Source organism: Etheostoma spectabile, chromosome 6 (assembly GCF_008692095.1).
Source record: "Etheostoma spectabile isolate EspeVRDwgs_2016 chromosome 6, UIUC_Espe_1.0, whole genome shotgun sequence".
Taxonomy (NCBI): domain Eukaryota; kingdom Metazoa; phylum Chordata; class Actinopteri; order Perciformes; family Percidae; genus Etheostoma; species Etheostoma spectabile.
This window is the reverse complement of record NC_045738.1, coordinates 16,955,498-16,970,832: the sequence shown is the minus strand read 5'-3', so window position 1 is coordinate 16,970,832 and position 15,335 is coordinate 16,955,498. Positions and strand designations below refer to the sequence as shown.

The 15,335-nt window shown below is 40.3% G+C and overlaps 1 protein-coding gene and 1 long non-coding RNA gene across 14 annotated transcripts in view; one reads left to right on the top strand and one right to left on the bottom strand.

Annotated features, from left to right (window-relative positions):
* Positions 1 to 44: 44 nt before the first annotated feature.
* On the bottom strand, positions 45 to 300 carry LOC116690898 (uncharacterized). The gene is made up of 2 exons (XR_004332384.1): positions 206 to 300; positions 45 to 122 (listed from the first exon to the last, which is right to left on the bottom strand). It is a non-coding gene; the product is annotated as an uncharacterized LOC116690898 (long non-coding RNA).
* A 4,211-nt stretch (positions 301 to 4,511) lies between these two features.
* syngap1b (synaptic Ras GTPase activating protein 1b) overlaps positions 4,512 to 15,335 on the top strand; it is a 146,115-nt gene continuing 135,291 nt past the window's right edge. For 7 of the 13 annotated variants that reach the window (XM_032518084.1, XM_032518089.1, XM_032518085.1 and 4 more), the window contains exon 1: positions 4,513 to 4,839. In XM_032518084.1, coding sequence (XP_032373975.1) covers positions 4,818 to 4,839 — 22 coding nt within the window. In that variant the 5' untranslated portion in view covers positions 4,513 to 4,817. Of the gene's footprint in view, positions 4,840 to 5,993; positions 6,114 to 15,335 lie in introns of those variants that run through there. The other 6 variants (XM_032518095.1, XM_032518093.1, XM_032518092.1 and 3 more) reach the window with 3 other exon arrangements.

Below are 15,335 nucleotides of genomic sequence, written 5' to 3'. Positions count from 1 at the left end.
AATGTGTGTTTAAAAAAAAAAAAAAAATCTTTTAGTACATACAGGTTTAGTTTAGTTTAATTGTTTTTTCTGGACATCTGTAACTCACAACAGTCAATACACGGATAATATAAACAAAATAACTTTATTGCTTTTACTTCCACAAACAATAATAAAAAATTGCACAGACAACAATAAAAGACAATACTAATAATAATATATATACAGTGAAAGGTGTAGGCTGAAGCCTGAGCTTATTACACCTACCCTTTTTACATGAAATTAGATTCTTTCATACGATAATGAAAGTTACAGAAAGTAAGTATACCACTATATAACCCAGTACAACACAAGACAACTTTCCATCATTTGTGATCTATGACAACTCCCAGAAATCTGTCATTATATACTCTTTCTATTTTAATATTGACTAACGTAATACGTTTAAAATTCTTGAAATTCCAATGTCCAAATATTATGTATTTAGTTTTATTTACAGGTAATTAATAATTTGATACATTGTCTATCTACCTAGCCAAGCCCAAACCAGGATCGTGAACTCTGACTCAACCGGGAATAGAGGATAATCAAAATACACAATGACTTGCAAATAATTCAAGTGAATGAAGCAAGACAAAAAAAAAACCCTCTTCAGTTGATATATTAGGAGGCCAAGTAGAACAACTTCCCACACGGAAGTTCATTCTTGACTTTGGGATCGGTACGTGTGACAAAATCTCCACTCAAGGTCCACTTGCTACTTTTTTTCTGAGTTTTCGACCATTACCCCCTCGTCTTCATCAGCGAATGTTACTGATTCTGGTGCCATTTTTCATCATGTGTACGTTCCATGCGTACTGTAGGTTGCATAATGACACCTGAGCCAGTTTTATTTGCAGATTAAAAACCATGGGATGCAGTCAAACAGTTCAGAAAAAGCTATGTAGTAAGTATGTAGCTGGGGTTTATTTTTGCCACACAACTTCAGACATCAGTTGTCCCGTTGGAAGAAATCCGCAGCATCGTTCTCCTTATTTCTGAATTAAGCTTTCCCAAAATATAAGTGTGATCTCCATCAGCAGCTGCTGACAGGTTGAAACTCTGCAGCCCTGATACATTTCAGCTGAGATGAGAATCACTTCACAAGTTGAACCGAACGTGTAACTCCGAGAACTGTTGTCTTTATGAAACAGACTGGTCCTGGTTCAGCTGGTTAGGCTCTTGCAGGCTTTTCATAAAAACAGACATTGTTTTCTGAGGGTTGACAGAAGGAAAATGCAATTTGAACACACAACCTTCAGAGTGGGGAGCAGTTGCTCTACCAGTTAAACTCCCAGGACTCTGACATGACCTGAATCTCACACAGAGACTGGTAGACTGGTCGGTGTGTCGGTGTCAACCGCTTTCAGTCTGGAAACTTTGGTTCTCTGATGAAGATGAAGTTTCTGCCGCTTCAGTCTGAGCTTCTTTGTTTCTTTGTTTCTTTCTTTTTCCTTTCTTATATATTAGGCTACAAATTATCCAGTTAACCTGGCCTTTTAATGGATCATCTGCCTATTAAAGTAGAAATTAAGTTTAATTTTAGACACATCCCTGAAAATGTAAGCCACAACGTAACATCACAGGTAACTAGTCTACACCTCTATTTGTCCAGTACTTTATAATGGAAAAAACTGGCCCCTTAATTATGGATTGGATTCCATGTGCTTATCATTCAGTGTTCCACTTAATGTGGATTTCTATTTGTTGTGCTGTGCGTCTGATTGTCTTACAAATTGCCTCTTGGGGACAACATCAATAAAGTTGAAATCGAAGTACCTCATTTTTTCCCAATTAGGCACACAATGCAATTTTGGGGTTAATTAATAGATAAATGAATGGATTCATGTGTATAAGAGGGATTTAATTGTATATTTCAGTTCAAGGGATTCTTAAAAACCATCAAGTAGCCTACTTTCATTTTTTTTATTTTTTTTATTGATAATCTTAATGCTAGGTATGAGTTGTTGTTTTTTAATAGAAACAATCCCTTAAAATGTTCCTCACAGCTTTCATCTTTATTTTACATTTACCGGTATTCAGTTTTAAGAGGTCATTGTTAACCATATAGGCTAAACTATTTAATCAATGAAAGACTCCAAAAAGGATTTGAAGATGCTATTTTCATAGGCTAATGTCCATAACTATGTGCAAATATCACCTCTGAGAAATGGGCGAGCATTTTCCCTTTTAAGCAGAAGTAGAAGTAGGCTGAGCTGTTTTTCATTGGTCATTGATCACTTCCACTGTAGGTGGTAATCAAACAATGTTGGTGAGAATCCCTCTAAATTAGTCTGATGGGGATGACAAATTACATCCCAGCCAAATGTGTCCTGTAGGAAAGATGAACTACTTTTTTTGGCAGAAAATGTACTACTGCTGCCAACATGAAAGACAGATGTTTATTTTGTGTTTGTGCCAGTTATAATTAGTTTTCAAGATGAATGGAAATGCTACATAATGACTCCAAAGATGAATAGGCCCTACTAGCTACATCTCTGTGATAATCATGTAACATGTTGTATTTCCAAAAAGTAGAAGCAATAACAATTGATAAGCTAAATCGGTGTCTTTTTGTGTCAAAAATGGATTTAACGTATGGGTAAGTAAACACTTTTGAGAAAATTCACTTCTTTAGTCCTGTGGTCATCTTCTGAAGACATGTCAATATGCATTTAAAAAACAAAAAAATAGCAGTTTGATACTTCACAGTAGAAAAACACAGGTGTGAATAAAATGATTGAATTCTATTGAGCTGCTTTGGTTTCAGGCTCCTTGTGTTGTGCTGGCTCGCTGTCATACCGTACGTGGACACTTTAATAATACAGATCCATTGTTAATTTTATTAGTAACACCTGTGCTTTGTCTACTTTATGACAAGTGACAGGTGCACAGGTGTGTTAGATTAGGAATATAATTGAAATTAAGTAGATTACGGTAATTTGTTTTTTTTATTATTTTATTTTGCCAGTGGAGCACCTTGCTTGTGTCTGTGTTTATATACAGTCTATGTATGTAACCCTCTGATATGTGATATCGTCCTTTAGCAGGATAGTTTGTTTGAGTTAAGAAAAACTTAATGGGGGGTGACCTCTATCTCACCCAGTAACAGCATTTGCCCCATGTAGGCTGAGTCCTGCAGCGGCTCGGGTTTGAATTCAACCTGTGGCCCTTTGCTGCGTGTCATCCCCCCCATCTCTCTCCCCCTTTCTTGTCTATCCACTGTCACTAATAAAGGGAACCCCCCCAAAGAAATAATCTTTAAAAAGAAAAAGATCATGGGTTCAATTAGACTAAAGGCCCCAGCTTCACCTGCAGCTTCGGGTTTTGACCACAAGGTGGCGACCACACCTTAAGATTTAAACCATAGGCAGCTGCTGCACTGTGCTGCATTCAACGGTCTCTCTGAAGCTATGGGGTGGAGAAGTGAAGATAGCCTACACACCATATACACACACCTGTTCAAGTGCTTTTGGTTGAAAACAACGCCAAAAGGTGGAATTCTGGCTCGGTTTACTTTGGGGATTTAACATAATCACAACTGCCATGTCTTTGGAGCAGGAACAGGAGAAGGAAGACACATGCGCGTCAGTAATGTAAGTACCTGTAAATTAGCCAACATTAGCCAAAGTTGTGTATGTAGGCTAACGTTATTAGGGCTATCATGAAAATGTACTGCTGCAGCTGCAAAAGCCGACTTTTGAAAGAGACTACCTGTTGCTGAAAGTTTCTTAGAAAGGCTATGTTTTTATTTTACACACCCAAAACGTCTGTGGCTACACTACGCTAGCATGAACTCCAGAAGAAATAGCGTTGGGTTGTTCATACTAGCTTAACTTTGTCCCACGTCACCTAAAGGCAACATAGTCCAGCGCAGGGCGCCATTTTGGCTCCTTGATGCGGTTCCTGTGTTAAGCATGTGCAACGCAAATCCAGCGTCGTATGTTTTTGCCTCTTAAAAACACACGTTAGTATAGTCAAGTAAAATCCGACTTTAATATCAGAATGTTTTATCAATTAATGATATTATCAGAAGCGGTTGGAGAAGCAGTAGGCTAATTATATTGTTTTCAACAGGTCTGTAAGAGTTTTACCCTCAGTTTTTAGATTATATAACGTTAGTCTACCACCTGTAGTACCCTGATTGAAACACGTAATAGGAAGTAACTCAGGCTAAATTTTTATTTTTACAAAATTACGGTTTGTAAAAGTCAGAAAGCTACCTTTGAAGCATTGCACGCGCACACTATAGCCTACTGTAGCCTGTAGCAGTAGCCTACAGTGATTTACACTCACTGCAACGTTATTATTTGTTTCCATGAGGTGAGCATAAAATGCAAAATACATAGGCTAAAGATAGATATTGGGAAACGTGCACACAGTTTGCGCGTGCTCAGTCTTCCACCCCCCCCCCTCTCTCTCTCTCTCTCTTTCTCTCTCTCACACACCCACTCACTCACTCGTGTTTCACCCTCACACCACAACAGCAGCGTGCCAATAAACACACACACACACACACACACACATACACTCACACGCGCACACACATACACATATTTCTGCATCCTCTATTTTTTTTATGCACCGGGAACCGAGCGCTTTAGCGTTCGTGGATTATGATGCCAGTTTTTATAACAGCGAAATATTGGCCCCTCCTTCGGCTCCAACTGTGATTACCACTACATCGCGTGTTTTATTTTATTTTAATTTTTCAGATTTCTTTCTAATTTGGTTCCCCGTTACTTCTGAGCACCGAGAGACCGCTGAGACGCCGAGCTTACGTTCAATGCCGTTGGAACATGTCCTATGTTCCCTTTCAAGGTAAGACTGAGCAGATATTTAATTTTTTGTCATCCACTGCATCTTTCTCTACTGTCCTCCTCCCCCTTTTCTCACCATCCTCTCTCTCTTTCTCTCTCTCTTTCTCTCTGTCTCTGCCTTTCTCTTCTCCCTCTGTCTCTCTGGCATATCGTACGCGATAGGCATAACCAAAAGCACCATAGCCGACAGGTGCATAGAAACAGCCTAGAGTGCCTTCTAGATAAGATAGCACACACACACACACACACACACACACACACACACACACACACACACACACACACACACACCACACACACACACACACACACATCATACATACATACATACATACGGATCCAGCGCAGCGTGTGTCCTACGGACCTGTGCATGCGTCAATTATAGTATTGTAATAAGGTATGCATGTGTACTGGTGTCACGGTCTACTCTTGCAAGTGCATTCCTCTTCCTCGTTTGAGAGCAGCCACACAGCATTGATGGGAAAATATGCAGAAATATATATATATATATATATTATATATATATATATATATGTGGGTATATGTATGTGTATGTGGGTATATGTATGTGTTTTTTAAATAATCCTATAACAATCCTATGTTGTTATATGGTACTCATTAGTTTATAGAGACAAGATTACACTTGTCTGGTGTGTTATCACTATTATGAAGTTTAAACTGCCCTTATCATACATAATTGTTTTATTATATTCTTTGGTGTAAAATGCTAATAGTCTTAGAGGCACTCTCAGTGTATTGTAAGGACTTTAAATTGTGATTTTTAAACTTAACTCCTATTAAATATTGGTAGATAGTACTGTAGTATCTTTTGAAATATATTTAGGATTTTGTCAATAGCCTGAATGCACTGTGTCTTGCCTGCTGTGTGCAAAAACTTTGGCCCGGTAAAACGTGTCGATGACCAGAATGAGAGGCTACTTCATGCTTGCGGGTCTTTTACCCCCCCCCCATACTCGAGTGTGAGTGGGTGAAAGGCGCTTCAGCGTACGGTAAAGGCAGACTCCCCTTGGTATCATTGCACTGCAACTGTGACTAATGCTATATGTGAGCAGGCGTGCTGCAGTCAGCTGCCTCAAATCTATCCAGTCAAAACGTTCAATTTGGTGTGTGTGCGTGTGTGTGTGATTAGAGGGACTAATTCAGAGAAAAAAAAAAAGCGGGTCCTCAAACATGATGGCCAGTCAGACTGGATGAGATGAACACCCAGCGCAAAGTTTGGAGGAACTGTGAAGGATTGGGGTGTGTCGTGTTTGTGTGAGTACCTGTAATCAAAGAGGTTTAGATGCCAAACACTGTAGGATGGGGGGAACTGTGGTTGTGGGGTGTGTTTGTGTGTGTGTGTGTGTGTGTGGTGTGTGTGTTTGTGTGTGTGTGGTGTGTGGTGTGTGGTGTGTGTGTGTGTGTGTGTTGTGTGTGTGTGTGTGTGTGGTGTGGTGTGTGTGGTTGTGTGTGTGTGTGTGTTGTGTGTGTTGTGTGTGTGGGTGTTGTGTGTGTTAGAGAGAAAATGAGCGGTGTGTGGGTTCAGGAGAGAGTGGAGGTGTGCCGCATGTGACTGTTAGGGTGAGAGAGAGTGCTGGTTTATGTGTGGAGACGAGCACACACACGCAGACCTGTAAACCCCCGTAGAACAATATTGATGCCTCCAAAATGGAGACTAAGCTTGACCTGAAAAACTCAACTCTCAGCTCCTGGACTTCACCGTGACCCTGGAGTCATCATCTGAGCTGCACAAGAAAAGAGAGACCAAATTTAACTGTGGCAGCCCGCTCGGCTTCTTTTCTCTCTGCTTTTTTATCCCCTCAGAGCAAAGCAGATAATGGCGTGCGTGTGCGTGTGTGCATCCAGCGATGTCACTGAGTACTCTTTCTCTGTGATCGCACGGTGGTGTTTCATTTGAGATATTGTTTTCAGAGCTAAGCATTGTTTAGTCTTATCCATTTTGGTACAAATGCTGAGGGTTTAGCCGTAAACTGGATTGTAAAGCCTATCAATATGGAGATACACCAATCTGCTGTTAGGTTTTTCGGTTTTAACTTCAGAACTGTATCAGTGGCATTACGTATTGTACCCTCAATGTTGAGGACACCTCTCTGGCATCATATACTGTGTATGATTTATATTTTAAAGTCCTATACAGAACAAAGTCATCAAAAGATTTGATTAATTGTAGGAAGTTGTTCGTTTTCTCTTTTATGTCACCATTAATTGAATATCTTTGGGTTTTTGGAGTGTTGTTTGGGCACGATAATTTAAAGCGACACCTTGGGTATGGATTTTTTCTCACTGCGTTTAAGAAGCAACATATCACCGAGATATGACGGTTAACCGCAACCCCCTGTTACGAGAGCAGCGCAAGTTAGAGCGAGAATAACAGGTGTCTTAAGGGAGTGACGTCAGTGCCTGTGTAGTCGCGCGAGGAGAGCGGGTGAGAGTAGCGTATGAGTGCGGCTGTGAAGAGAAAAAGATAGCAAAGCAATGTAAAGTATGTTAAAAGAGAACAATAAAACAAAAGGCTTCTCAAGACGTGGGGGCTTCATATGTTGTCAAAACTACCAGTAGAGTGAAGGGTGTTACCCCCTAAAAAGCACTGGCTTAAACCTTCCAACATACAGAGTGTGGCAGCCATGGGTGCAGCACCCTGTTTCCATTTCAACTAAACGTGAGTCTCTACTGCGTTTTGTCATTCACGGTCGTGCTTTCTCTCCTCTACTTTGAACTATTTATTTTTATTTAAGATTATTTTTTGGGCATTTTTTTTTAGGCCTTTATTGACTCTACCAACTGTGCAAGCCGGGCGCCGTCCTTTGATCTGTTTAACAGACAGTTCAGAAAGCTCTATTGTCAATATCGTAAAAAAAATAAAATAAATAAGGTTTGCCAAGGGCAGACGCTGTGCAGCACAGCGGTCTAGGAGCTGAGCAGAGACAAAACAGAGAGGAGTTCTTCGCAGTTCACTAATTTGTTCTCTTTACATATATGAGATGCTCTGTTTTAGGCTACAAAAACGTGCATGCACGCTTAAATCTAACCTTGCTTTTTTGGGGGGATTAAGCTGTAAGCAGAAGGAAACTCCGCTAGGTGCTAGGCTAAAGTGCAATGACAAAACTGCAGCGCTATGCTGTCCACCTCAGCTGAGAACAGAAATGTCATTTCCTTCCCTGCCGTGTATTATATTAAAGGTTACCTGTAGATATCACGAGTACTCAAGCCTAGAAATAACTTCTCCATAATCTCTTGAATATAGGCTAGAAGACCGGCAATGATGACAACTGAACAATTGTTTTCATTATATTCCATGTCACACAACATATGCACTCCTGTAACGTTTACCAGGAAGTAAAATTAATAAATAAAAAATGCGTTGATGGCGGTGATGATGTCCGCTGTTGCGGTTATCGTCACAGCCCTACAATACACCCTGTCCACCTATACATTAGAAGCTCCATGGTTACTCAAAGCGATTATGTAACACTGTGTGATATCTATTGCCGCACGGTGACTCAACATCTACAGATAAGATATGTGGTAAGACAGTGTGATATTGATTTGCGATAAGATATAGATTCACATAATAGGGGGGGGGGGGGGGGGGGGGGTTGCGATCTTGCAGATGTATTTGAGCCCACATTGACAAGTGTGTTAAGCTAGTGTACCAGGCAAGCCATTTGCAGTCATGCCAAGTACCGGCTTACATGAAGAGGCAGTCAGTGGGAGGCAGGCAGCAGCAGCAGAGCTGGGCCTTCCTATCTTGGTTAAATCTTTTTCCTCCCTCATTCACTCTCTTAATCTCACACCTCCTTAAAGTCTATCTCTTTCTCTATCCTTCTTTTCTCTCTCTCTCTCTCCTCCACCGTGGTCGACCCCCCCTCACGCTGAACCACACACACACACACACACACACACACATGCTCTTCTACACCCTCACTGCTGTCACTTCTCTCTCTCCCTCTTTTCCCTTCCTTACAATGGCTGTATCCATGAGTGCAGATGGACACTATGGAAGCAAGCAGACAGCTACTGAACTATCCCTTGCCTTGTCGATTTTACAGTAGTTTGATACAGCAGCTCCTGTCAAGCATGACCATAGTTAAAGAGACAGCACACCACCAATGCACTGCAGCACTCCTCTACTCCCTCCTTCTCTTTCCCTCTCTCTTTCTCCCATGTGACATAAGGGACTGTCTTACACCCCTCCACTACTCAGGCTGTGCCAAGAACCATCATCTGTTAGGCTATTACTGTACTGCATGCACAAGATTCATGTAGCCCTGTGCACTAGATGATATGTAAAAAGAGAGAGCCCATTCATTCTCCAGTGGGGAGCTGAGTGTACTGGAGATGCGTTTGCGGCGGCTTTTTCAGGTGTTATGTCGAATTAGCAGCATAGACGAGCAGCGACGAGCATTTGGGGGAAGTGATTTGCTTTTAATCACACATGTAGGGCTGAATTCTCCAGCCGGAGAGCTTCTCGGCAGGTGTTGACAGATCTTTAGTGATCTGATGTTTCGCAAATCAAAGAATCCCCCTGTCCAAGTTCAGGGATGATTTAAATTTGCTGGCCGAATCCCCTCTAGATGTGGGAAGTCAGCACTTCTAAATGTCAAACAAGACTGCATTCAGCTTTTTCAAATATCCCCAAAGCTTTCTGGTCAAAGACATGCAATGATGTCAAGAAATTGAGGAAATATCACTCGTGCCATTATTCTGGCCCATGGATAGGAAGTCAGTCAACCGGCCTTCAATTAAATGTGCTGCTTACCATCAAGCATGCTCAAGGTTCCAATGAAGAAGCACACAAGGTGATGCAGAGCCGTCCCTTACTAAGCTTGTCATTTTAGGGTCTTTGATAACCTGCTGGTCAATCAACAGCTGACCTCGGCAGCATCAAATATGTCTGTACTACACCAGAGACTGTGGCCATGCCCATATTAATCTGACAAGTGGAAATACTGATACCCAGAGCAAGGTCATCAGAACATGATGTGACATTTTTTTTTAGATGCATTCTTTATCACTTTTTGGGGCCTCTTGTAATTTGGGCCCCAATAGTATAGAGCCTCATGTGCATGTTGCTTTTATAATCTTGCACAAACAAATGTCTTACCTTGTGTCCGTGCAAGACTGCAATGTTTATGTTTAGCAAAGAAAAAAGTAATCCTTAGTCTAGTTGTGTCCTCACTATTGGTCTTTTTGTTTAGTATCAAATGATTCAGTTGTCAGCTGATCCTTTTTCTCTTTATTTATTTACTTTTTTTTTTAAATCTGTTGCCCAACACTAAACTAGCTTGAGTAAAGAACACCCAGACCCTTATGGCGGTTTTCCACTGCGTGGTATCTGCTCGACTCGCCTCGACTCTACTTGCCGTTTTTTGTTTTCCATTACGAAAAAAAAGTCCCTGGGACCCGCTTCCAGGTACTTTTTTTTTAGTACTACCTCAGTCGAGGTTCCAAGCGAGCCGAGGCGATACCAAAAGGTGACGTGGAAACCTGCAGACTGCTGGTTGGTCGGATCACTGCGTTGTTGCAAACAAGAGTGCGGAGTGTGTGTCCAGAACAAACGGGACATTTAAAAAAAACCTAGCCAGACACCGACAGATTATCTACTCTCTGCACTATTCTCACTTTTCAACTGTTCAATATTAAGGGCTATTAGGGGCTTTATGTCGTTTCCAATATTGCACACTGTTATTTAAAAAAAAAAGAAGGTAATTTATCAAAAAAGTTTTTATTTAGCTTTTCAAGTAGCGCATCAAACCCTCCAGCACATCCTGGTCTTCTTCCTCTGCACCCTGTGACAGTGTCACCACCGGCTCTGCTGTCCCAGATGCATCCCAGTCGTTGTCATAAGACTGTCCGTGACTCTCATATTATACGATTATACGAAGCCCAGTAGGTCAGAACCAGATATCTCACCGGTCGGACATCGCCCACCAGATGGTCTGCGGCGGTGATTTTGCAAAGCGTGAATGCTCTGAAACACAAACGGTACACAGCAGACATGTTGGTGTGTAATCGTGGTTGCTAAAATTCATGTACTTTATACAACGCTAACGTATAGTAAATACTGACCGGGGCCCTGAACACATGCAAATGTTAGCTATCGTTACCAGGAAACTTAACTTACCCTTTTGTGTCGGCGAACAACCGTCATGTCGACGTCTGAACTCCGTCGGAATTCCCAAACTCTTGTTTTTTATAGCGGTGATTTTTGTTGCTTCCTACAGTTTCTTTTGAAACAAAACATTTCTTCTGGCTGTGGCGAGTAGCCGACGTGCTGTTATGAGTCGCGTTGAAAATTACATCATCACGCGTTGCTATGGTGACCAGCCACGCTGAGGCGTTACTCATTTTGTAATGGAAAACGGACGCAGAATGCGTTGAGTCGAGGCGAGTCAAGTCGAGTCGAGCTGTTACCGGCAGTGGAGAAACGGCCTCTGTCTCAAAGAGCCCTTAGTGCCTTGATGATACTGGGGGAATCTGCATGGGGGCTCCTGGAACTGAGTCACTGGGAGGAGTGGCTTTTATGTTCTGCTCCACTTTGGGTGGGTAATTCAATTCTGCTGCAAAGCCTAAATGTACAATGACGAGAGAGAGAGAGAGAGAGAGAGAGAGAGAGATCTTTACTTTTGATTGAGCTTGTCAGGATGCACAAATGGCAAAAAGGTCAGGATGAGCTACCTCTCTCCTGCGCCAATCAGTGGGCTGCCAATCCGGGATAATGATCTCCCTCTGGATATGGTTGGCTCATAAGGTTTACAGGCATGATGTCATCCAATCCCATGGATGCCCGTGATTCAGAACTGAGTCTTTAGCCATATACCCTAGACAGTGTAAGAAGTTACAGTACAGTGTCAGTAGTATGAGTCATGGGGTTATCAATGGATCGAGTGTATTTTTAAAGATGAATTCATGGCATAAACTGATTAAGTTCCTCTTTTAAAGGTGTGTTGAGTTTTGCTCTGCATTCTACTTGCCGATGCCTATTCAAATTATTTAATTGTAGGATATAGAAGTATTGTGTCCAGTGATTTTGTTCTTCTGCAGTTGTATTACACACGTTTGCCATTTACAATACCAAGATGACTTCACAATGTACTTTTTGCCAAGTGATAAGTATTGTAATATAAGATATCTTTCTTTAAACGAAAAATATAATAGGATACTAGGGCTGGGCAATAGGGAGAAAATCAGATAACATGAAATTCTTGACCAAATACCTCGATTTTGATATTGCAGCAATATTCTCGGGTTGACAATTGGTGCTTTAACAAAATATCTTCACATTTAGATTTTAGATAAATAATCATCAGTGATGTGGACATAATGTGTGTGTGTGGGGAAACGGCAAATAATAGAACAGCTAGGACAGTCTGGTAAGTTCAGAAAAGTACATCACTTTACTGTAATGCAACCTTTAAAACCAGGAAAAGACAACACTTACGTTATCATAATATTACGATGTCCAAAATCTGAGACGATATCTAGTCTTATATCACGATATCGATAAAATATTGATATATTGCCCAGCCCTATATGATACCCATATTTCTTATCACATATTTCCTGCTATGACTGAAAAAGCCAATGATTAATAATAACATGCATACAGTTGGGCTGAAACTATCGATTATCACTACTTTCGTGTAATCTTTCTTGATTAATCAATCACTTTTGTCTTAAAAAATGACTCAAACCGACTAATAGTTTATCAAAATAGTTGGCGATTAATTTAAAAACTGATCAATAAATCGATGAATCTTTGCAGCTCTAATTAAAAGTATATTGAGTACTCTGGGGGGATTTTATCATTTTCTTTGATATGCCCACTCAAAGTAGTACATTTCTAGTACTTTTTTTAAAAATCTCCATAAAAAGCTTGAGGGCCAGTACAATAAGAGCCACTACCACAGGCTGTAAAATAATTACCTCTAAAATTTAATAGAAAAAAACATCTCTGTGCACTGAAGCCTTAAGCTGGATTAAATATCAGTGTCAGTCTATCAATCTCTGAATGAAGAATACAGCACTCTCTTCCCAGTCTAGTATTCGCCACACTGAACAAGTCCATACTGCACTGTTGGGGAGTAGAATCAGGCATCTGTAGAGCCATTCATTTCAAACATTTGTCTGTTTATACCTGTGTTTGTTTGTGTCTGTGTGTGTATATATGTTTGCTTATAAAAGTATAAGTACATTTCATTTTTTTTCATGTACTGTATGTATTGCATTTTTTGTTTGTTTGTATGTTTGTTGTGTGTCTGAGGCTGACATTCAGTCTCCTTCAGCTCAGTAGAGAGAAGTCTCGTATCAGGTCGTGGGCATTTGTGTACAGTACCTGCTCTGCTGAGCCAAGTCTCCATTTAACTCCGGGATAGGTGTGAAACTCATGACCTTCACATAACGATGGGAGTTTTTATTATACAGTATTTTCTGCCTCAAATTAGGAACATTAACCTTCATATTTGGCCATGTTAGTGCAAGTAAACAGTAGTGGCTTTATCCATCAGTTGAAAAAAACGTATCAAAGTTATCTCTGCGACACTTTTGCTAGCAGCAGGGTGTCATTGTCCTTCTGACTCGTTTGCAATCAAGTACATAGTGAATTGCTCTATTCTACAATTGTAACATTGTTTGAACAAGGAAGAGGAAATTTTGGGTACAATCCCATGGCAACATGTTACAATTCTGGTGTGACTGGTAAAATATCAATGAATATTTTATTTTGACTCAATATTTACACAGGGTGTTAGAATGACAATATGACAAAACTGTCACGAATAAGTGTGAAACTAAACTTAAAAGAATTGCCATTTTGCGGAAATGTCACTGTTGTGTCTGTGTGCGAGCACGTCCTGCATAGCTCCACAGGGGAACTGTATTTTGAGACAAAGTGGTGTATAGTTTGCAAAATGAAATTCATACTTGAGGGTCCACACAACAGGAAGTACGCAGAATATTCGCCACTAGAGCTGAAACGATTAGTCGATCGATTAATCAGTTAGTTGATTGAGAGAAAATTAATCTGTAACTATTTTGATGATCCATCAGGTCGTTTTTCAAGCAAAAATGTCAAACATTAGCTGCTACTGGCTTCTCAAATGTGAGGATGTTCTGCTTTTCCATGTTTTATGTACAGGAACTGTAAACTGAATATTTTTCAAGAAAAAAACTATATTGCCCATTTTACACTAATTTCTGACATTTTATGAACCAAACCATTAATTGATTGAGAAAATAATCCGCAGAAGATTAACCAACAAAGATATTTCCCACATAATTACTGTGCAAAATAACTGCAGATATTTTCTGCACCCGAGTTTCATATAGTTTGGCGGCTGTGAAATAAACGTGAATGCTGGCTTGTATTGTAAAGCGCTTTGAGTAGTCGCTGAAACTAGGAAAGTGTTTAATGAATTCAGTCCATTTCTAATTTGGACAGTGGCAGGTTCAGTCCTGAGCCAACATGTGCATACATTTAATTGGTCACTGTAAAATTCTCTGACCGAAACAGTATTCCACTGCACTTGATGTGGTCATGAAAAATAAGCAGCACAGGTTTGGTAGTTTAGTGGTTTACACTATCGCCTCACAGTGAGAAGACCCAGGTTTGATTCTTGGCTCTTCCTGTGTGAAGTTTGCACGTTTTGTGTGGGTTCTCTCTGGTTTACTCCCACATTGCAAAGATGTGCAAGTCGGCAGAGTGGAGAGTCTAAACCGCCTGTAGGTATGAATGTAAGCGTGTGTGGATGTCTGCCCATCTGAGTTCAACCTGTGATGGACTGGCGACCTGCCCGGTGTCCTGCCATCCACCCAGTGCATGCTGGGATAGGCTTTAGCCCCAGGTGTGCCAGAAAAGGATTAAGTGGGCAGAGGAATCGAATAAATAAATGATTAACCAGATCCATCTTTCTTTGACTAAAATGAACAAATAAAGAATTAAAAAGAATATTTAAGACATAGTGGTTGATTTTTGTGATTTTTCTGCATTCATGCTCATGTCCTTTTGCCTGCAAAAGACTTTCCAGGCATTTTAGGATGCAAACCATTTATGAGCAGAAATGAATCCATTCATTTATCAATGGAACTATTTTGAGATTAACTGTTTTGAGAATCGATTTGTCATTTAATTGATTGTTTTTTTTAAACAAAAATGCCAAATGTTTCCTGGTCCCAGCCTTTCAAAGGGAAGGATGTGTTACTTCTGTTACTTCTGTTACTTGAATTTCTCTGGGCTTTTGACTGTTAATCAGGCAAAAAAGGAATTTGAACTTTAGGACATGGTGATTTAACATTTTTCACAAACTTCTGTAATTTTTTAGACCAAAACTATTAGTAATGATCAGTGATGGGAGTAACACGTTACAGAAGTAACACTATTACAGTGATGTATTCCTTTTTGCTGTAACGCAGTAATGTAACTCATTACTAATTCAATTACAATCTCAGTTTAACCCGACATTTGGTGGCATTTTTTTT